The 24,329-nt window shown below is 44.0% G+C and overlaps 1 protein-coding gene across 1 annotated transcript in view; it reads left to right on the top strand.

Annotated features, from left to right (window-relative positions):
- The window catches only part of hsd17b3 (hydroxysteroid (17-beta) dehydrogenase 3), a 92,759-nt gene that overhangs the window by 36,842 nt on the left and 31,588 nt on the right, over positions 1–24,329 (top strand). The window contains exons 5-7 of the mRNA XM_060841583.1: positions 5,273–5,340; positions 9,564–9,608; positions 11,598–11,632. Coding sequence (XP_060697566.1) covers positions 5,273–5,340; positions 9,564–9,608; positions 11,598–11,632 — 148 coding nt within the window. The remainder of the gene's footprint in view (positions 1–5,272; positions 5,341–9,563; positions 9,609–11,597; positions 11,633–24,329) is intronic.

Raw genomic sequence — 24,329 nt, 5'->3', positions numbered from 1 at the left:
TTCAATGTTGTTAACGTGTCCCCCCATTCTGTTGTTTGCCAGGTCAAGTTGTGTGATTTATGTATATGGCAAAGGCCAGCAACATGCAGTTTACAAGGCTGTGCACTGCAAGTTGTTGGGTTTCTGCTGAACAATCCCAGATCTCTTTAAATGGGCTATGAAGTCTGGTTGGGATTCATCTGCTTTTGCACATATCGAGTTACAGCACTAAAATCAGCATGCTGCCTAGCACTGGTTTTTATTGGCTTCTTTTACAGTGTTGTTCAGCCAGTGCTACAGGTTCGGAGCGGAATCCCAGGTTGGGGGAGGGAATTCTATGGCGGAACAAACAGTTCCCCAGTGGGATTCATGTGAAATATACAGCAGGGTCTGTAGATCTTGGGGCAGGCAATTATAGATGGCCGAAATTTGTAGTAGCCAATTGTGGAATGGCATTGGCCTTTTGAAGAGTTCTGGGCAATGTCCAGACCTCTGCATAGCTCCAGGGCTTGTCCATTGGAATGGAGCCCATCATGATGTGAGGGAGTTGATGGTCTGTGCCCTGTTGGTTTAGGGGCAGCAGCTCCACGGTGGGTAACCATGATGTTTCTGGTGAGGTCTGGTGGCAGTGTTGAATCAGGCTGCCTTGTGGCCCCTGTGTCCTGCTGTGAGCCCTCCAGGAGCTGGGATGAATGTAGCCACCTCCTCTAGCAGCAAGTCTGATTCTGGAGGTGGCAGGGGCAGTTTGGGGTACTGCAGGGCATAGGGTGGCAAAGCCTCGACTGGGGGTGGTAGGGGGGCTCTGGCGGCGATCTTTCACTTTAGGGGGATGGTGTCGCTTTGCAACTTCCCTGAATTTTTCCAGACACTGCACCATGTAGACAGTGGCCCAGGAGGGGTCCCCATTCCCTATCGCAATTTAAAGGACCACCCCATATGGCAAATTTCCGTGGGACCAGATGTACAGATCCCTAGTGAAGGGGATAACGTATCGGATGTCCCCTGTTTCCTTGTGCACTGTGTCTATCAGGGACCCAGGTGTTACAAGAGGATCTCCTCTCTTTGTTTTGAAGGTAACATATTTACTGTACCTCTTAATCATCTCTTTGTCCATGATTGGCAGCCATGACCCGTTGTCCTCACGCAGCTGGGGCATCGACGTGCTTGCGGGTGGCCCTTGCTGGCAGAGGGTAGACTTTCATCCTTCCATCCTGGCTTTGATTGCGGTTTTCGAGGAATTCAGTGAATACACCTGCCTCCAAACAGCCAAGCTGTCAGTCACCACGAGTTAAATAAACAATTAAGTACATGATAAATTAATTCCTGACCACAATGTAAACAATTTCTTGGCTGCCGGGTTAACACAGTCTACATGCACAAGACAGAGGAATGATCATAAAACCACTCAGGCATGAAGTGATAGACTACAGACAAACACTTAGAAACCGCAAAACAAACGCGCAAAAACCAACGCATGCCGTACAAGCCACATGATGAACAAATAGACCTTTGTCAATTTCCCCAATCTTTACTTCTTTTAAGTGAGAACTTAATGGGTGGTCTTTCTTTCTGTCTCACTGGGAATCCCTGCTGGTCTGTCTTTCCCCTGGCTGGATCAGGCACATGGCTGCTCTCTGGCTCAAGTCAAATTCCGCGTCTGCCTAAATTGGCACAATTTGGGTCTAGAGCTTCTGTGCAGAGGAGATGACATAGGGTGTGCAGTGAGAGAGGGACTCACTGAAATCCTTGTAGAGGGAGAAAGAGAGCTTCTTCAAAGAAGGCATCCTTGCAAGAGGATTCGCAGTAGGTTAAAATCTTCGAGGAGAATGTGAGGTCTGCAGATGCTGGAGATCAGAACTGAAAATGTGTTGCTGGAAAAGCGCAGCAGGTCAGGCAGCATCCAAGGAACAGGAGATTCCTGAAGAAGGATTCCTGAAGAAGGACTTATGCCTGAAACGTCGAATCTCCTGTTCCTTGGATGCTGCTTGACCTGCTGCGCTTTTCCAGCAATACATTTTCAGCTCTGATCTCCAGCATCTGCAGTCCTCACTTTCTCCACAATTTGGGTCTAATTTGGGAGCTCACTGGCCTGCTGCATTCGAGCAGGGAAACCAGTTCAGTACTGAAATGCTGCTGCAGTAGATTAGAATTGTGGCTACTCCTCCAGACATCCAAAGCTAGCCTCCAGGTCCGAATTGGGCACAATTTGAAAAGTCAGTTTAGCTTCCCCTGTTGATTAAAAAGGGCCTACCAACTAACGCCAAACCGTCGAAGAAATTCAGCCCTATGAATTAGAGATCGCAAACTAGGATCGCGGTGAAATTGACAAGCAGTTTATTAAACAGTGCGATATCGTGGAAGAGAAATTGACCAGGCTGACACAGAACTGATTCTCTGCACAGATGGCTAGAATGCCCTTCCCTGAACAGAAGGTGCAGGCAGGCTTTATAGGGGTACAACACAAAGGTGATAATTGTGAAGCAGGTACAGTACAATGGTGAAAATTGTAAAGCAATTAAAACAAGAATAAACTGAATGGAAGTTAATCAGTATCAATTCATTTGCAATTCTCAAGATGTGAACCCACCTGGCCAGAATCTCTTGCCCCGCCTCAGCCTGACCTTCTCAATATGGCAGCTTCACCCAGCTGCTATTCGCTGACCTCTGCGCCAACAAAAACAAGGCCTACCACTCTGCATCCACCCTCAACAGAATGACCTTCTAGAACTTTCCGACCACTTCCGAATTCCTAACTGCGTGCCCACCACAACAAAAACAAATCACAATACCGTTCTCCTCGCCCGTCGCCATCACGATTCCCTCTCTCCTAACGACAATTGACCACACCCTCCCTCAATGGCCCCACTGCTGCCGAATAAACAACCACCCACTTCCTCTCTCCACCCTGCGAACTGCCTCACATTTAAATTCCTCAGCGCACAAAGCGGCCCTAACCACCCTAAACCCCTGAAGGATGACACTACTGTCCCTTTCTCCGCTCTGCCCGGCCTGCACACCCCTCCACCCTCTCCTTCCGAATATTCCAGCCAGCTCCTTGAGTGAATGAGAATGTCTCCTAGAAGATTCTTCATTGTATTTCCCGTCCATGCGAATATGTGTAAATGTCCCTTCTCCTGGCAATCAGGTGTGCCCATTGTGATCCTCCTGCAAGTGAAGTCTTCTGGGGTCTCTCGGTCTGCATCTTTGTTTATGCATTATTGGTTTCCATGGGAAATGAGCCTGCCCTTAGGGTATTGGGACCGCAGTGCTAATCCTTGCTGGGAGCTTTACTGTGAAGGCTGTTGGGGAAGTGCATTCTCTGATCTGGGAGCAGCTTGGACATGTCTGGTTTCTTTGCTAGCCTGTTGGCCAAGACAGAGGCATTGTGGGTGTGTTCTGTAAGTTGGCATGCTTGATTTGTCTTTTGCAGGCCAGCTTCTGTGATTTTATGTGGCCATGCTGTGGGTGGGCAGGGTGGCAGATCTTTTGCCATACCCACCAATGCTGTGATTTCATGTGGCCTACTTTATTGCAATGAAAACACCAGAGCTTTCTAGCTTCTCTTTCCTCTTTATAGGTTTCCTTTTCACCCTGCTGTAAGTTATCCTTATGACTTTCACTGAGATCTACCTTTCCCTTGTTAGGATTTCTCTTTTCCCCAATTTCTATTCCTCACAATTGAAATTGATGTTGGAAGCCAAACTTTGATTTAAAAACCAACTTATAATCATCAGCTACTTTAGCTGCTAATCTTGCCGTTTCACCTCTCTGCTCTTCGATACGAGTTCTCACCATTACAGGAAGTGAATTTTTGACCTCGTCTATCGTTTTAAGCTGACTTCTCTGTCTAAGTACCAATTAGACAGTGTACATACTGCTGTGTAAATACTGCCACAAGCAAAGGTTGAGGAAGCTCTGGATGTGCTGTACTCCACCATTAACATCCCGGAGATGGAACACCCCAAGATCCTGTTTATTGTAACTGGCGACTTCAATCAAGCCAATCTAAGGAAGATGTTGCCCAAGTACCACCAGCAATTACTACATGAAGCACCATTTAAACCTACTGAGTTCAATACTTGGAACAAAAGACACCAATACCTACCACTCACTGCCTTTCAGTCCAACAACCCTCATCCCAAATTGAAAGTCTAGAATAAACTCTGCCAAGAGCCCCCAGTCTGTTATTCTCCAGGCCAGACCCCTCAAAACCTTTTAAGAAGGTAGCCCAGACCCAAACCTTTTTTTATTAAAAGGCAGATGTAAAATGGAAATTCCAGGAGTAATGTGGCTGGTCAAACCATTTGGCTTAAAGCAAAACAGATTTACCACTGTGCTTGAAACCCAAACAAAAGAAAACGGAATTTAGAGTAACTTAACTAATTGAAAACCCAACTGATAGGATATCGTAATTTACTAAGGAGCTGTCCCAATCCCTGACACATCCCATGAACACACTCCTTAGCAAAAGGTAAATTCAAACACAGATTCTTACAGGCAGGAGAGATTTCAGAGAGAAGAGTTCGTCAAGCATGAGACTTCATTTCACTGTAGCTGCTTCTCTAGGTCCCCAACAATTTTTTTGATTACTTGCTAAAACATACTAAATTAGAAAAAAAAGATCCCTGATCTGGGGAACCGGCCGCTCCCCCTTTCATTGTACAAGTGTTTTTAAAAAACCTGAAGGCCACTTCTGTTTGTTAACTTAGGCAGGGTCCAGGAGCCATTTTGACACCACAGACTTTACAACCTCGCTTGAAAAAAAACAATGACAACATACCCTTGTTAAAAAGACAGCAACGCCACACTACTTAAGTGTAGTTGGCACTGTGCCCATCCAACCTGAAGCAGATAACAAGTTTCTCACAATGGAAGTGTCATTATTGGATGAACTGCGCTGGATTTCAATCATTATTATACCTACAAGATGTAACTGAATGGAAATTATTGAATATAAGTATTGCACCCAGTGTTTCCATATATTTCTTGGATATTACATACCATTGAGCTCAGTAATTCCTCCTAAGTCAGTGAGAGACATTTTCTACTTTAACAGGTATTTTCAAAATCTCAGCAGGAATTGACAGAAAAATAAAACAGTTGTTGAGGAACTTTTAATAAGCAGAATAATGAAACAGATGTAAAGTAATAACGAGTTGCAGATAGCAAGAATGATTTTGTGATCTTCTACAATCATAAATTAAATTTGGGAACTGTGCAAAGCTATTTTCACTTGATTTACGTGACCTTTAGATATTTAAAAGTAAACATAAGTGCTTTCATTTTGTTATAGTGAACAATGTTGGAATGATGCAGGAACCAAATCCCTGTAGGTTTCTTGAAATGTACGACATAGATAAGGTAATGACCTTTTTAATGCTAGAATTTTGTCAGTATACTTTTAGTCAACCCTTCACTGTTCGATAGATTCATGATTATCACATGACATTATGTCTTTTTTTACAGCAAACATTTTATTAACTGACACCTAGGGGACCAGGAGTGTCCTGGTTGAACAAATAATCCAGTCGATCAAAAGGTGAAAAATATTCAATGTAAAAAAGCATACTAAGTAATAGAAACATAATGTAGGGGGTGCACACATCACTGTTATACTTTATTTACAATATAAAGCACTTAAATAATAATGCAACTTTGCCTTAAATAATATTGGCAGAGAGCCTTCTCACTTGTGCCCTCAATTGACTACTATGACATTGTGGTGATCACAATAATATAGTAAACGTCTGGTATTTCAGTTACATAATTTTTGTCTGTTTATCGAGAATGCCAGTACAGGTGGTTCTTCTATAATGCCATAGTTGCATTCCAGCGAAACCTCACTTAATAGAAAATGTAATTAATGGGGCCTATGGGAAAAGTGGGTGTTACAGGCAGACCAGCAAAAAATATCACATACAATCATGCAAATATTGCCCAAAAGTCTAGCACAAAATATAGCACAGCCTGAGTGAGGGTTGAAATCAAATGTATTAATGAAACAAAAGTAAATTTAACACAGAAGGTTTAAAAAATATAAGAAAGCTGCTCTCTGAACAATACCTCTCATAGAAGGCTACTGTGTTGGTAGCTGATGTCGTGCATGTGCAGAATGGCGCAGATGTCAGGGCAAGCATCGGTGCGTGCACAGAACAAAGCGTGTGAACCGATTCCTGCTGGAATTGCACTATTGCCAACAGAGGTAAACGTTCTCGAAAATACCGTCCCCAATCCTTCAGCGGCATTATAGCTAAATCGCGCTGCTGAAATGTGCATCATTCCAGACTTGCCTGAGCAAAAGATGCCAGTTAATGGAAAGTTTGCTGTCTGTTCAAGTTGAAATGTTTGGTAGCCATTTATGGGAAACGGTTGCCATCAAAGACTGAATGTAGTATAAAAGCACTGAGAATTGGGCAAAGAATTCTTTTTAATATATTTGTTCATACTTTGAAAATAAATAATTAACTTTGTTGATTAGAAACCACATCTCTGATGAGTTTTATCATAAATTGTTTGTCAAGCTTTGTCAAGTATGCAGCATTTTCTTTCAGGAATGAGGCTAGTGACCTAAGGAGGCTGAGAGATAAATGGGGTTGGGGACGGTAGGGCTGGGGGAAGATAGCTGGGAATGCGATAGGTAGCTGAAGGTGGTGGTAAAGGTGATAGGTTGGACAGGAGGTGGAGCAGATAACTGGGGAGGAAGATGGACAGGTAGGACAGTGCCAAGTTGGAAGGTTGGATCTGGGATAAGGTTGGGGGTGGGTGGGGGGAGGGAAATAGGGAAACTGGTGAAATCCACATTTGATCCTGTGTGGTTGGAAGGTTCCCAAGGCAGAAGATGAGGTGTTCTTCCTCTAGGTGTTGTGTGGTTAGGGATTGGCGATAAAAGATGCCCAGGACCTGCATATCCTTGGCTTAGTTTGAGGGGAAGTTAAAGTTTTTAGCTACACGGCATTGGGGTTGTTTGGTTCGGGTGTCCTGGAGATGTTCTCTGAAACGATCTGCAAGTTGGCATCCTGTCTCCCCACTGTAGAGAAGACCACATCAGAAGCAACAGACACAAAGATGATGTATGTGGAAGTACAGCTGAACCTCTGTCGAATGTGGAAGGAAGCTTTGGGGCCTTGAACGGAGGTAAGGGAGGTGGTGTGGATGCAGGTTTTGCACTTCTTGCGGTGGCAGGGGAAAGTGCCAGAAGTGGAGGGGGTGTTGGTCGGGGGCCTGGATCTGATGAGGGAGTCACGGAGGGAATGGTCTCTCCGGAATGCAGGTAGGGGTGGGGAGGGAAATATATCTCTGGTGATGGGGTCTGTTGTAGGTGGCAGAAATTGCAGAGGATGATGGGATGTATCTGGAGGTTGGTGGGGTGGAAGGTGAGGAGCAGGGGGATTCTATCCTTATTGTGATTGGAGGGGTGGGGTTCAAGGGCAAAGGTGGGGGAAGTGGAGGAGATATGCTGGAGGGCATCAGCGACCACGTGGGAGGGGAAACATGTCTGGGAGATCCTTTTAGAGAACATCTCCGGGACACGTGAGCCAAGCAACCCCATCGCTCTGTGGCTGAAAACTTTAACTCCCCCTCTCACTCCAACAAGGACATGCAGGTCCTGGGCCTCCTCCATCGCCAAACCCTAACCACACGACGTCTGGAGGAAGAACGCCTCATTTTCCACTTTGGGATCCTCCAACCACACGGGATCAATGTGGATTTCACCAGGTTTCTCATTTCCCCTTGCCCCACCTTAACCCTGATCCAACCTTCCAAGTCGGCACCACCCTCTTGAACTCTCCTTCCTATCCATCTTCCTCCCCACCTATCTGCTCCACCCTCCTCTCAGACATATTAGCTTCACCCCCACCTTCATCCACTTATTGCATTCCTAGCTATCTTCACCCCCCCCCCATCCCCCCAGCCCCACTCCATATATCTCTCAGCCCCCTTAGGCCACTAGCCTCATTCTTGATGAAGAGTTTATGCTCGAAATGTTGATTCTCCTGCTCCTCGGATGCTGCCTGCCCGGCTGTGCTTTGCCAGCACCACATTCGTCGACTCCCATCTCCAGCATCTGCAGTCCTCACATTCTCCGAGCAGATTTTCTTCGTCAAGAATGGTAACATGCACTCTGATGTTAGCATGTTTATTCTGTGGGTGAAGTACTGGTCTCTGCAAATCATAAAGATTACATTTCAATCTCTGATGTGCTGAGATGGCTGACTTCAGGAGAGGCAGCAGTTAAAGAAGCTATAAATAGCCTTGTCTCCATGGAGAGCAGATAACACAATCGTTTCATTGTTGTCCAGTAATGAACGTTTATTGCAAAATATGTGTTAGTTTATGTCTAATGTGAACAGGATGAGGATTGACTGTGATGCTCTCCATTAGTATTATTTCAGAGTAAATTTTCTTGTGCAGGAAGGTCAGAGTGACACTTCTTTTGTTTTCGTCCCTTTGCAACCACAGCCATTTTCAAGGATCGTAGCTCTTTTTTCAGAATAGGCTTCTGTGAGATGCCAATCAGCAAGGGATACACCAGTGTTGCATGGGATACCTGCTGCCAGACAAATGAGTAGCCAATACAGGGGACTACAAGGTCTTGCAGTTTCTAAACTGAGAGCTCTTGAGGAAATGATAAATGGCTGAATAAAGGGAGAGATGGCTATGATTAGGTTCTCTTCCTCTAACTATTGAACTTGGGATTTTCTTTGCCTTACTTCTTTTTCATGGTTCTTGGATCAATGGTAGCTGAGATGAGGGGAAGATAAATTGACGGGGTCTTTGGAATATGCCATAATTTATTTATATGTGACAGGACAGTTGATATTTTGGTTGCTAACTTCCTTGGCATGGTGGGATGGAAGAATATTTGTGGTAGGCTGGAAGGATGGAAATCCTTTAGTCCTTTCGTTCTCCTCCACTTTCATTCATTTTCAGTTGTTCAAACTCACTGCTTGTGACATAGAAAGGATGCTCGTAACCTAGCTGTAATTTATGGCTTGGTGAATGGAGGAGAACCATTCAACATTATTTAACACGACGTGGAAGTGGAGCAGTTGTTGCTGTTGCTCAGATATTGAGATTTGAATGACAGTAAGGGATAACTAAATATTTGATCTGTGTGAAAGCTTACAATTTGTTTCATTTACTGTTTACCTTATGGATTTTTGTAAATAGTTCAATTGAATTCACTAAAAAAGCAATTTTTTTGATCAAATTCATTGTATTTTCTACAACTATGCTAGTTACATGATTACTTTTAATTTTACTTGCACTTTTAGCTGCATGTGCGCCAAGCTTAATTTTAAAAAAACAGCTAACTTTGTTTATGCCAACTGCAGTGCTAACACTCCAGGAGACTGGATTAACTTCCACCATCGCACAATGGTAAACTGAGTGTCTTTTGGCCATGGAGAAAACAACCTGCTTTACATTATTAATTAAACAATTGTATTTTCAAAAATGTTATGAGGAAATTTGAATTCAAATTTACTATGTGGAAATTTAAATATCTGTTAATCACTTGCAATAGCACTGATTCTAATCTTAATCTATTTTTTGCTAATTTTCTTTTTGTTTCTGTATATTAGACTCTCGATGATATCATCAATGTTAATGTGATATCTGTTGCCAAGGTATGTTTGCCAGCTCAAACAAATTCCTTCTTTTCAACATGAATGTGTGACATTAAACACAGTTAAAGTGACATGGGACAATTCTCATTTCATTTTGTTTTATTCCTGTTTATGAAATGTGTAAATTTTGCAAAGGAAAGACATTTGTAAATGTTGAATCACTATTACAATGAGTTTCATTAAATAGGTGTCTGAGTGTGGCTTGTTACAAAAATTCAATAATTAGCATTCTTACACATAGATATAATGTACATTTTTACATGCTGTCTTAATTGTATCACTATTAAAAAACTATTGCAGATGGCTGTATTGAAAAAATATAATGCTATTAACTTGAAAAACTGAAAGGAAGTGAAAAAGAAGCTATGCTGAATTCAGTTTTTAGGGTAAATGGATGGCTTACTAAAGTTGAAAGGAGGTTTCAAGAAGGTTATCACATGTGAAGTTATAGCATACGAGCAGGAGAAACCCTGTTGCTTCCGTCTATTTTGGCTTATGAAACTGGCAATCTGTTCTTATGGGATTTCATTTCAAAGAAGGATGATTTCTGAATGTCCAGTACACATACAGTTACTTGAGAGCATGCCAGGCATCGTGCTGCCTGGAAATTTGGAATCAGGTAGAGCATGTAATTGAATGGAATGGTAGTCACTTGGCACAGCAACAGGTTAAACAGTGTGAGCACTTGTCACCTTGGAGCGGGGGTCAGAGATAGCTGTGGCCCCCTCAATTAATGGCTGTTAGATTGAGCGTCTGCTCATCAGGAAAGTAGGGCACCTGCTGAGAGCTTTCCCCAAACCTTACTGATGTCATTCATTCTCTCTGTGATATCCAGCCCACTGTGGTCCTGCACTGGCCAGATTGACTTGCATTTCAGCAGGCCTTCCTAACAAAAGATGATATAGGTCTCCCTGAACTGGCAGGCTAGACCCAAACCCACAAATAGGTGGTGCCCAGTGGCTCAGGAAGAGTCATCTAGTAGTGTATAAATATCAATCCATTTTGAAATAGTGGGAGAAGTGGCAGTACAGTGGCAAAATCACACGATTAGTTGCCTAGAATTCCGGACTAATATTTTGGGACAGTAAATTCTAATCCTACGACTGTAGGATGAAATGTGAATTCAGTAAAGATCTGGAATTAAAACCTGGTCTAATGATGACTGTGCAACTATTGCTGATTGTCATAAAAACCTGTTTGGTTCACTGATGTCATTTAGGGAAGGAAATCTTACCCTTACAGTTCTCATCTGCTCTGGCCTGCATGTGACTGCAGACCCACAGCAATGTGGTTCACACTTAACTGCCCTCTGAAATGGCCAAGCGATCCAATCAATCGAAGGGCAATTAAGGATGAGAAGTAGATGCTGACTTTACACATGACATGCAGATCTCATAAGCAAATGTTAAGCAAATTGTGAAGCAGAGTGTCTTCCTCCCATAAAGTAAAATACTTCTCATCCTATATTTCTAATCCTATAAATTACATCCTGGGTGGAAACATTGTATTGCAGATCATTTTATGGGCAGCATGGTGGCACAGTGGTTAGCACTGCTGCCTCACAGCATCAGAGACCCAGGTTCAATTCCCGCCTCAGGTGACTGACTGTGTGGAGTTTGCACAATCTCCCTGAGTCTGCGTGGGTTTCCTCCGGGTGCTCCGGTTTCCTCCCACAATCCAAAAATGTGCAGGTTAGGTGAATTGGCCATGCTAAATTGCCCGTAGTGTTAGGTGAAGGGGTAAATGTAGGGGAATGGGTCTGGGTGGGTTGCGCTTCGGTGAGTCGGTGTGGACTTGTTGGGCTGAAGGGCCTGTTTCCACACTGTAAGTAATCTAACCTAGTATTAAAACAAAGTTGACAATTCAATGTCAGGAAAATATAATTGTGTAGTCTGATTTTAGTGAATTTCAATACATATTGTTGAATGCAGTCAAAAGATACTTGTTTATGAGAAGATGTATAATGAAGTATATCTTGGTCATTTGCAGATGACCCAGCTTGTCCTTCCAAAGATGAAAGAGAGGTATGACGGAACTTCTTCTTCACAATCTGAGATATCTAATTGATCATCAATAGAAATCATTTAGTTTTTGTTATCAATGTACTATAATAACCATCCATGTCTTTTAAATAACCTCAATAGAAGGCAATTACAGCTGGCATCACTAAATGGACTAAATTTTATTTGCAATGAGTAGTACTTTTGCATATGTTAATAATAATCTCCTGGAGACCAAGTACTTGATTAAACCAAATTTCCGAAATAACCCTGATGGAGAAAGACGATAAGCAAGAATTCACTTTTAAAACTTATTTTGTAACAGTGAAACCACAATCAACAAATCTAAACATTGAACTAACAATGAATTGCCATCATTAGTCTCAGTGTCTCTCAAATGTCCAGTACAGTTTAATCACCTGTCACTATCTGATTCATGAAGATTATTTAACAATCACTTTGCTTTATTCAAAATCTATAGATATCAATTAGCTGTCCTTCTTTGACCCCTGTTTAACTCAACTCAGGACTGTTCTGGTGACATCACTGTCCAGAGATCCCTTCATCTGACAACTCAATATTCCAAAATGGCGACCGAGTAGGGCTCCTGAGTTGGAGCACATCTGCATTGGCCGCTTTCTTTCTTCTTTTATTGTGAATTTCTGGGTTTTTTTTTGAGAGTTTGTTTTAGTTATTTTCTGTAGTTACCTTCTGGAGTAAGCTAGCTTGGGGAGGCAGCAGTGACAATGATGGCGGCTGGAGGCCCAGCCAAGGACGTTGGTGTTTGGCCATGAGGTGATAGGTGTTTCCGGGCAGTGCTGTGGTGTTTGGTGGCATTGTGGAATTGTCTGGCGGCCTGGAGCAGCATCAGAGCGGGACTGTGGTGAGGCGGCTGGTGAGCCTGGATAATGGTCGGTAGTGATACAGCAGCACAGAGTCACAAGGATCGAGAGATTGAGCTCAGCACAGGGGGCAGATCGAGTCCAGTGTGGGAAAGAGATCAAACCCCTCCTGGGAAAGGTCAGTGTGGAGTTACTGCAGGTCCATGTTTGAACTTTTAACTTTATTTCTTATTTACTGCTTTATGCTATGAAGAATTGTAATGTTGAAGCATTAACCTATTTCTTTATTTTTCGACAGTTTACCAAAGATTTTGTACCTAAGTACCTTTGTTAAGTTCTTTTTCAAGGTTTCACACACAAGATGTGATTCGCACACACCAACTTGTGCAAACAGTTAAAGTTTATTCAAGCTTGTACAAGTTAGGTGAGCTCTCTGGCACCTTTCTCTGAAGTCGAGTCAAAATGAGGCCCCATACAAAGAAAACACATCCCCTTTATACAGGACAGTTATGTTACCCCAGGTACACTGGTAGGATGAGATCATTCTTGGAGATAATGTTAATGTAAATGACCTAATCCTGGGGAATCGTTATGCAAATGATTTCCTGACTCTGTGATTCCCCAAAACAATGTAGGTGTAGCGATATGTCCTAGCTTTGTGGTGGCTCTGCAAACGGGTTCTGGCTCTACTACTTCCCCGGACAATGTAGGTGTGATGCGCTTCAGTATTGGGGATGATCATGCAAGTGAACCTAATTGGCTGGGGCTGGCTATGAAAGTATTTCTAAATGGAAGAGACTGAATGAGAGTTTAATTTGATTATAGCAGGAGAGTAATAGTAAATGACTGTCTCAGATGCTGCCTGAACTGCTGTGCTCTTGCAGCACCACTAATCCAAAATCTGGTTTCCAGCATCTGCAGTCATTGTTTTTACCTAAATGGAGTGGGTGTCATCCACATTCCTGCATGAATGTTGTCTCCATCCACTTCCCAAATGTTCGGTTTCTGGAGGAAGACAGTCCAGTTTAACCCTTTAATATTACAATAATATTCAGGGAGATAGTCCAATTTGATGTCTTGTCACACTTTGTACCTAAGATGGTGCCATGAATGGCGACATTGCAAACTTTTCACTGAACTCCTGTATCCTTGTACTTGAGTATATGTGACAATGAAACCCAACTCTAAATTCAATAACATGACATGATTTGCTTCAGTCAAAACCAATCTCTTCAGTGTGCCTGGATAATAAGCAGTCTTTCATTTTCATTCTTTACACCTGGCTCACAGAAACAGGGAGGTATTTAATAAGAAAAACACAGCAGGGCTGGGATTATGTCCTGTTCACTTGTCTGGAAACAACATGCAGTTACATGGCAGGACAGTCAACTGACTCAATTCCAGGTAGGGATTTGACCTCAGCAAACGGGAGATTCAGTGTAAGAGCCATGAGGTTATGTTGTAGCTCTATAAAGCCCTGGTTAGACCACACTTGGAATATTGTGTTCAATTCTGGTTGCCTCATTATTGGAAGGATGTGGAAGCTTTAGAAAGGGTACAGGGGAGATTTACCGTAGTGCTTTCTGGGCTGGAGGGCATGTCTTATGAAGAAAGATTGAGGGAGCTAGGGCTTTTCTCATTGGAGCAAAGAAGAATGAGACGTGCTTTGATAGAGGTGTACAAGATGATGAGAGGCACAGAGAGAGTGGATAACCAGAGACTTTCTCCCAGGACAGAAATGGCTATCATGAGGGGGCATAATTTTAAGTTGATAAGAGAAAGGTTTAGGGGAGATGTCAGAGGTAGGCTCTTTACACAGAGAGAGTGGTGGATGCATAGAATGGTAGTAGAGTCAGATACATTGGGGACATTTAAATTACTCTTGGATAGGCACATGGATGATAGTAAAATGAAGAGTGAGGAGGATGGTTGATCTCAGTGTAGGATAAGAAGTCGGTCCAACATTGAAGGTCGAAGGACCTGTATGGTGCTGTACTGTTCTAAACATCAGCAGGTAGGAAAAACAGGCGCTGAATGGGAGAAGCGATTATCCAACTGCAAGGCCATTGGAAAACTTTGACACAACTTGCAGCCTCCATAATCCTTAACTCCTTCCATCTTTTCACCCTACCAATCCTCACGTTGATCTGTCAATTCATGTTCTTGAATCCTCATCACTCCTCTCCTTCATCATTATTTCTTTGGACACCTCCACCTTTTCCTCCCACCCTTTCCAATTCACAAAGATAACTTACACAGACAAAGTTCTGTCTCACAGGCAGTCCTTTAAGTTGTCCATAAAAGGTAGCAGGTTCTTCTACGGAGTTGGGAGAAATACCCCCTCATCCCTGTCCCCTGTATCTATGACCCCTTACTCTGAGATTATACCCTCTGATCCTAACTCTCCGACAAGGGGACCAACATTTTTGCATCCTCCCCAAGAATCTTAAATAGTTTTCCAAAATCACCACACATTCTTCTGAATTCCAATCAGTACAGGTCAAATCTACTGAACCTCTCAGAAGACAATCCCTCTATACCTGCTATCAGCCTAGTCAACATGGTCTGCACTGCCTCCAATGCAGGAATATAAATGCTCCTATGTAAGGGACCCAAAACCATTCACAGTATTCCTGCCATCGTCTGACTTATAGCAAAATCTTTCTAATTTTATATTACATTCCCTTTGAAATAAAGGCTAACATCTGCCTTCCTATGACACACTGAATTTGGATGCTGGCTGAAATAACTGCACAGAGGCTGGTATCCCATCACCAAGTCACCCTTTGTTTGCTTATGCACAGTTCACTGGCTGTGGCCAGCCAGCTCAGAGTCAGTCCCCTTAACTGAGGCAATTCTAAATCTTCTGGTTTTGTTTTAGTTTACTATAAAACTACACCAGCTGTAGCCAGTTTAATTTTAATCCAATTCTTGACTAGCTTTGAAACATCTTTGCTTGGCAGCACTTTAAGTAGCTCAACAAATTGCAAATATTAACTGTTAATAACTTAAAGGAGCAATGACATTTTCAGGAGGTACGTGCATTTTTCAGCAGTAAAACCATTCATATTCACCCTGCATTGTAAAAGAATTGCTGTAAATAATAAGTGTGGCTTCCTGGTCATGTGAATCTCCTATATGTGCAGCTGTGTCCTTCGTTCAAGAAAGGGAGTAGGGTTAACCTTGGCAATGACAGACCAGTCAGTCTTATGTCTGTGGTAGGCAAAGTATTGAAGAGGATTCTGAGAGACAGATTTATGATTATTTGGAAAATCATAATTTGATTACAGCTAGTCAACATCGCTTTGTGAGGAGCAGATCATGCCTCACAAACCTTATTAAATTCTTTGAGGATGTGATGAAACACATTGATGAAGGTAGAGCAGTGGATGTGGTGTGCAAAGCATTTGATAAGGTTGCCCCCATGGTAGACTCATTCAGAAAGTAAGGAGGCATGGAATACAGGGACATTTGGCTGCCTGGATACAGAATTGGCTGGCCAAGAGAACACTGAGGGTGGTGGTGGATGAAAAGTATTCAGCCTGGAGCTCAATGACTAGTGATGTTCTACAGGGATCAGTTCTGGGAACCCTGCTTTTTGTGATTTTTATAAATGACTTGGATGAGGAAGTGGAAGGGTGGGTTAGTAAGTTTGTCAATGACATGGAAATTGATGGAGTTGTGGATAGTGTGAAGGGCTGTTGTGGGTTGCAAAGGGACATTGACAGGATGCAGAGCTGAGCTGATAAGTGGCAGATGGTGTACAATCTGGAAAAGTGTGAAGTCATTCACTTAGAAGGTCGAATTTGAATGCAGATTACAGGATTAAAGGCAGAATTCTTGGCAATGTGCAGGAACAGAGGGATCTTGGTGTCCATATCCATAGATCCCTCAAACTTGCCATCCAAGTAGATACGGTTGTTAAGAAGGTAAAAACAATGACTGCAGACGCTGGAAACCAGATTCCGGATTAGTGGTGCTGGAAGAGCACAGCAGTTCAGGCAGCATCCAAGGAGCAGCGAAATCGATGTTTCGGGCAAAGGCCCTTCATCAGGAATAAAGGCAGTGATTCTAAAGCATGGAGAGATAAGCTAGAGGAGGGTAGGGGTGGGGAGAAAGTAGCATAGACTACAATGGTTGAGTGGGGGAGGGGATGAAGGTGATAGGTCAGGGAGGAGAGGGTGGAGTGGATAGGTGGAAAAGGAGATAGGCAGGTAGGACAAGTCCGGACAAGTCATGGTGACAGTGCTGAGCTGGAAGTTTGGAACTAGGATGAGGTGGGGGAAGGGGAAATGAGGAAACTGTTGAAGTCCACATTGATGCCCTGGGGTTGAAGTGTTCCGAGGCGGAAGGTGAGGCGTTACTCCTCCAGGCGTCTGGTGGTGAGGGAGCGGCGGTGAAGGAGGCCTAGGACCTCCATGTCCTCAGCAGAGTGGGAGGGGGAGTTGAAATGTTGGGCCACGCGGCGGTGTGGTTGATCGGTGTGGGTGTCCCGGAGATGTTCCCTAAAGCGCTCTGCTAGGAGGCGTCCAGTCTCCCCAATGTAGAGGAGACCACATCAGGAGCGACGGATACAATAAATGATATTAGTGGATGTGCAGGTAAAACTTTGATGGATGTGGAAGGCTCCTTTAGGGCCTTGGGTAGAGGTGAGGGAGGAGGTGCGGGGTTCCCGGACTAGGTTGGAAGCTGTGGGTGGGAGATCTCCTGAGGTGATGAGGTTCTGTATGGTCAGGGAGATGATGGTTTAGTGATGGGGGGGGGGTGTGGGGTCATGGTGGAGGGGCAATAGGAAAAGGTGCCCTCGAGTTGACATTTGGCTTCAGCGGTGTAGAGGTCAGTGCGCCAGACTACCACTGCGCCCCTTTATCCACTGGCTTAATGGTGAGGTTGGGATTGGAGCAAAGGGATTGGAGGGCTGCGCGTTGTGAGGGTGAGAGGTTGGAGTAGGGGAGGGGGGTAGACAGGTTGAGGCAGTTAATGTCCTGGTGGCAGTTAGAAATTAAATTAGATTAGATTAGATTACTTACAGTGTGGAAACAGGCCCTTCAGCCCAACAAGTCCACACCGACTCGCCGAAGCGCAACTCACCCATACCCCTACATTTACCCCTTATCTAACATTAGGACAATTTAGCATGGCCAATTCACCTGACCCGCACATCTTTGGACTGTGGGAGGAAACTGGTGTACCCGGAGGAAACCCACGCAGACACGGGGAGAATGTGCAAACTCCACACAGTCAGTCGCCTGACTCAGGAATTGAACCCGGGTCTCTGGCGCTGTGAGGCAGCAGTGCCACCGTGCCGCCCACAATGAAGAAGTCGAGGTAGGTATTAGGCCAGCATGGGGTGTCCAGGTGGATGCAGTATGTTGGAGGTGGGCGAAGGGGTCCTCGGAAGGTGGGCGGGAATCCTGATTGTGAAAGTAAGCTCGGAGGTGGAGGCGAGGAAGAATTGTTCGACGTCACAGCGTGTATTAAATTCATTGATGAGTGGATGGAGGGGGATGAAGGTGAGTCCTTTGCTGAGGACTGATCGTTCGTCCTCAGTGAGGGGGGAGGTCTGCAGGGATGGTGAAAACTCGGCAGGGCTGGGAGCTGGGATCTGCTGTGGGTGTGGAGCTGGGAGTGGAGGCGGAGCCAGTAACTGGAGTGGGTGTGATGGGGGGGGAATGGGGGTGGAGTCATGAGTAGCGGTAGTGTTCCTCTTGGAGTTCTTGGGCGTTGTTAAGAAGACAGCTCAGCCAGTAAGCTAGGAGGCAGCCCTCAACTGAGGAGATTCTAATCTCCTGGCTATATTGGTTAGCTAGGGCTTTGCTGATTGGACCAGTTAAAGACCTCAATCAATGATATCCCCAATATCTAGCCGGTTCCGATCCCTACATCCCTTCTCCCTCTCCACACCCCCCCCCCCCCCCCACCCCACCCCACTAAGTACAGGGATATAGGCCTGGTCTTTCTCCTGTGATGTTTTACCCTAGTTTCAGTTCCTCTGACTCAGATGCTGACACAGTCAGCGTGTACTGCACTGTAGCCCATCCGTTGTGTCTAAAGAGTCTTGGGAGAGTTTCCTCCTCTTCTTCCGGCGGTAACAGTATCGAGGCTGCATCCACCTCAACACTAGACAGAGGGGAAGGACCTACAGTTTCTGACAGGATTGGCCAGTTATGTTTTGCTTCTGCTTTGTTTGCAAGTCAACAGCTTCCAACTGATCCACGTATTTGTTCAGGACTGTACCACCTAGCCAAACTTTATAAGTCACAGGACCTGACCTCTCATCAACCTCGCCTCGTTACCATACAGGGCCATTCCCATGGTTCAGGCATCAAATTTTGTCCTCTGAATTAAATTGTCTTTTTTGCTTCAAGGAGGCACTTTGGTATTCCTGCCGCCATTGCACCCCCTCCCCTGAGGTCTAGAAATAATCACATTTAACCTGGTGCAGTTTTCTCCCCATCAGCAACTCCGTTAGAGATATCCCTGTTGTTGCGTTTGGGATGGTCCCATAATCACACAGGAACCGGTATAGTTTGGTATCAAGTGACAATGCTAAAACTAGAATGAACTCTTCCAGTGGAGGCACCACTGGGGGTGTATCTACCAGTGGGAGGTGACTTAAGGCATTCACACTTGTCATTTGGCATCGCAGAAGGAGTTCCAACTCGTAATTGTACATATAGTTTGTTCTGCTGTAATGTGTGTTTCGTCAGCGCAACTTCACCATAACACGATTGATGAATTGTGGACATTGTTTGGATAATGCAAACTTTCTACTGAACGGGTATAGTGATTTTCTATTAACAGTATTCTACAGTGCTATTGCTATAGCGGTTTTCCACAGTGTGATTTTCTATAGCGCGAGACTGCAGATGAACACAACTGTTGTGTTTTAGCAGAAACGACCTGTACTCGGAATAAGAGCCAACCACAGAATTCCACCAGAAACAATGGGTGGCAAGGCCTTGTCTTATTTAAGTAGCTTTGGCAGGGGTTGTGGTCTGTTACTATTACAAATTTATGTCCTTAAAGGTATTAGTGGAACTTTCTTACACCAAAGAAGACTACCAAACCTCTCTTCCCTAAGTCTATTTGTGTCTAGTATCAGCCAAAATCTAGGAAGCATACACTATTGAGCATTCCTCTCCTTCGGGCCACTGGTGAGACAATGCTACCTGATACCGTACAGGAAAGCATTGCACGACAGCACCATATCTCGCTTGGGATCATTGTTTGGTAACGATGGCTGTGTTTTTGCTTCCCTAAAGGCTACCTTTTAGATACATTACCATTTCCAACGTAAACTCTTTATCAATAACAGGTGTAAGGGTGCCAAGATGGAGGCCAGTTTGTGGATGAATCTCCCGTAATAATTCACCACCCAAGGAACAACCTAAGCTCTGGTACAGATGACGGAGCCGGGGAACCTTTGATCTTATGACTCTGCAGCCCAAGTAGGTCACTTGGGGTGCCTTGAAAACACATTTTCTCCTTCAAAAGCATATGCCTGCTAGCAGAAATATTTGAGCATGATGTCCAAGTTCTCCAAGTGCTCTTTATTGTTTTTCCCTGTCAGTGGCACGACATCCAGATAAATAGCAACCTTGGGGTACCACAGTGTGGAAACAGGCCATTTGGCCCAACAAGTCCACACCGACCTTCCAAAGAGTGATCTACCCAGACCAATCCCCCTACCTTGTAACCCTGCATTTCCCATGGCTAATGGATCTAACCTAAACATTCCTGAACACAATGGGCAATTTAGCATGGTCGATCCATCTAACTTGCGCAGTAAGGAGATCTCAGCTATCTGTAAGAATAATAGGGTGGTTATGGTAAGGGATTTTAACTTTCCAAACATAGACTGGGACTGCCACAGTGTTAAAGGTTTAGATGGAGAGGAATTTGTTAAGTGTGTACAAGACAATTTTCTGATTCAGTATGTGATGTACCTACTAGAGAAGGTGCAAAACATGACCTACTCTTGGGAAGTAAGCCGGGGCAAGTGACTGAAGTGTCAGTGGGGGAGCACTTTGGGGCCAGTGACCATAATTCTATTAGATTTAAAATAGCGATGGAAAAGGATAGACCAGACCTAAAAGTTGAAGCTCTAAATTGGAGAAAGGCCAATTTTTATGGTATTAGGCAAGAACTTTCGAAAGCTGATTGGGGGCAACTACTCGCAGGTAAAGGGACGGATGGAAAATGGGAAGCCTTCAGAAATGAGATAACGAGAGTCCAGAGAAAGTATATTCCTATTAGGGTGAAAGGAAAGGCTGGTAGGTATAGGGAATGCTGGATGACTAAAGAAACTGAGGGTTTGGTTAAGAAAAAGAAGGAAGCATATATCAGGTATAGACAGGACAGATCGAGTGAATCCTTAGAAGAGTATAAAGGAAGTAGGAGTATACTTCAGAGGGAAATCAGGAGGGCAAAAAGGGGACATGAGATAGCTTTGGCAAATAGAATTAAGGAGAGTCCACATGGTTTTTTACAAATACATTAAGGACAAAAGGGTAACTAGGGAGAGAATAGGGCCCCTCAAAGATCAGCAAGGCGGCCTTTGTGTGGAACCGCAGAAAATGGGGGAGATACTAAATAAGTATTTTGCATCAGTATTTACTGTGGAAAAGGATATGGAAGATATAGACTGTGAGGAAATGGATGGCGATATCTTGCAAAATTCCATATTACAGAGGAGGAAGTGCTGGCTGCCTTGAAACGGGATAAAGGTGGATAAATCCCCAAGACCTGATCAGGTGTACCCTAGAACTCTGTGGGAAGCTAGAGAAGTGATTGCTGGGCCTCTTGCTGAGATATTTATGTCATCAATAGTCACAGGTGAGGTGCCGGAAGACTGGAGGTTGGCTAACGTGGTGCCACTGTTTAAGAAGGGTGGTAAGGACAAGCCATGGAACTATAGACCAGTGAGCATGACATCGGTGGCGGGCAAGTTGTTGGAGGGAATCCTGTGGGACAGGATTTACATGTATTTGGAAAGGCAATGACTAATTAGGGATAGTCAACACGGCTTTGTGTGTGGGAAATCATATCTCATAAACTTGATTGAGTTTTTTGAGAAAGTAACCAAGAGGATTGATAAGGGCAGAGTGGTAGATGTGATCTATATGGACTTCAGCAAGGCGTTTGATAAGGTTCCCCATGGAAGACTGATTAGCAAGGTTAGATCTCACGGAATACAGGGAGAACTAGTCATTTGGATACAGAACTGGCTCCAACGTAGAAGACAGAGGGTGGTGGTGGAGGGTTGTCTTTCAGATTGGAGGCCTGTGACCAGTGGAGTGCCACAAGGATTGGTGCTAGGTCCTCTAATTTTTGTCATTTACATAAATTATTTGGATGCGAGCATAAGAGGTACACTTAGTAAGTTTGCAGATGACTCCAAAATTGGAGATGTAGTGGACAGCGGAGAGAGTTATCTCTGATTACAACAGGATCTGGACCAGATGGGCCAATGGGCTGAGAAGTGGCAGATGGAGTTTAATTCAGATAAATGCGAGGTGCTGCATTTTGGGAAAGCAAATCTTAGCAAGACATATATACTTAATGGTAAGGTCCTATGGAGTGTTGCTGAACAAAGAGATCTTGGAGTGCAGGTTCATAGCTCCTTGAAAGTGGAGTCACAGGCAGATAGGATAGTGAAGAAGGCATTTGGTATGCTTTCCTTTATTGGTCAGAGTATTGAGTACAGGAGTTGGGAGGTCATGTTGTGGCTATATAGGACATTGGTAGGCCACTGTTGGAATATTGCATGCAATTTTGCTCTCCTTCCTATTGGGAAGACGTTGTGAAAATTGAAACTGAGAAAAGATTTACAAGGATGTTGCCAGGGTTGGAGGATTTGAGCTGTGAGGAGAGGCTGAACAGGCTGGGGCTGTTTTCCGTGGAGCATCAGAGGCTGAGGGGTAACCTTATAGAGATTTACAAAATTATGAGGGGCATGGATAGGGTAAATAGGCAAAGTCTTTTCCTTGGGGTCGGGGAGTCCAGAACTAGAGGGCATTGGGTTAGGGTGAGAGAGGAAAGATATAAAAGAGACCTAAGGGGCAACTTTTTCACACAGAGAGTGGTACGCATATGGAATGAGTGCCAGAGAAAGTGATGGAGGCTGGTACACTTGCAACATTTAAGAGGCATTTGGATGGGTATATCAATAGGAAGGGTTTGGAGGGATATGGGCCGGGTGCTGGCAGGTGGGAATAGATTGGGTTGGGATATCTGGTCGGCATAGATGGGTTGGACCAAAGGATCTTGTTCAATGCTGTGCATCTCTATGACTCTATGACTCTATCCTTGGACTGTGGGAGGAAACTGGACCATCCTGGGGAATCCCAAGCAGACACTGGGAGAATGTGCAAACTTCACATAGACCGTTAACCAGGCTGGAATCAAACCTGGGTCCCTGACACTGTGAGGCAGCAGTGCTGACCATTGAGACACCATGCCATCCTTGTAAACCCTTGCAGACTTTGCAAAATGTTCTCAATTGTTCCCTGAGAAAGAACGGGGCCTGATGATAACCCAAATGGCCATCTCTGATACCCCGTTATGAGTATTATTTGTGGCCTACTTCTGAGACTCCAAATCTAGTCACAATTGCAGGTGGGCAAGGCTCATGCCCAGCTTTGTGAAGGGTAGACCCTGCCAGTTTTGTGCACAAATCCTCTATGAGAGGAATTGGGTATCTATCCAGTTGCAAGAAACAATTTACCGTTACTCAAGCAAACTAAGAACAGTGTTGAATAAGTACTATTTTTGTTGTCAAATATACTCCACATTACTGAAACATTTCCCATGTGTAACCTTAAAAATCATTTGCATGTTTATATTTCATTCTATTCCTTCAGTGTGTAATTTATTGCCCTGAACTAGTCCATTGTTATTCTTCACTTCTAATGGCCTGAATCCTTTTCACTTTCCCAACCAGGTGACTTCGAATCTCAGGACTGATTTGCATGGTGGCTAGACAAAGAGAGGCAGATCTTCCTCACTCATTTAAGTCCTCATGAGCTTGGTCTCTTCAACCTGACTATTAGCTCTCACCCACCTTTCACTTTGTGATATTTTCCTATACTTGAGTTATAGGACTGGCTGCCTCTTTGTCTGTGCTCTCTCAGACTCTTGCAGACTGCCTTGTCTGTGAAGTTCAGGGATATCTTAGGAAATGTGCAACTTTCACAATAATTTCCTACTGGCCGTATGGCCTTAATTTCAATGCCATGAGAATGTGAATTATATGTGCCCTTTATCGAAGTGGAAATGCTAATTAGCTGTCATCTCAATTCTCCCAAATCAATTCTACCATTGAATTAAATAGACAGTCTAAAATGTAACTGTTTACATAAAATATGGCACTTCTAATTCCTCCCTGTGATACTTGGAGGCCATTTATTCACTGTTATCATAGGCAAACTGGCCATTGTCTGCAGGTGTGAACATATTACACCTACTCAATGTCTGCAAGGTAAAATCACATGGGATTGGATTAACGTTTTCCAGGCAAATGACATTGGGGAGATTAAAAACATGCAATATTCTGATTGTTTGCGGACCTGCAGCATTTTCAGTTATAAGGGGCTTAACTTTCCCAGAGGCACCAGACACTAAACCCTCCAAGAGTTAATGGAGCTGGTTAAGAAATATTACAAACCCAAACCTTCTCTAATTCTGAAATGCTATTGATTTTGTTCGGCTGTTAGAGAACTGAGGGTATCTGTATTAAAATTTATGATAAGTTTGAGATGACTAGCAGAGGCATGTGATTTTGAGTGAGATGCCGAGAGACTGTTTGGTATGTGGGATTAATGATGTAACCATGCAAAAGCACCTACTAGCTGAAGCCTAACTGCACTTCAAACAGG

This window comes from Hemiscyllium ocellatum, chromosome 2 (genome assembly GCF_020745735.1).
Source record: "Hemiscyllium ocellatum isolate sHemOce1 chromosome 2, sHemOce1.pat.X.cur, whole genome shotgun sequence".
Classification (NCBI taxonomy): Eukaryota; Metazoa; Chordata; class Chondrichthyes; order Orectolobiformes; family Hemiscylliidae; genus Hemiscyllium; species Hemiscyllium ocellatum.
This window is presented reverse-complemented; position numbering and strand designations above follow the sequence as displayed.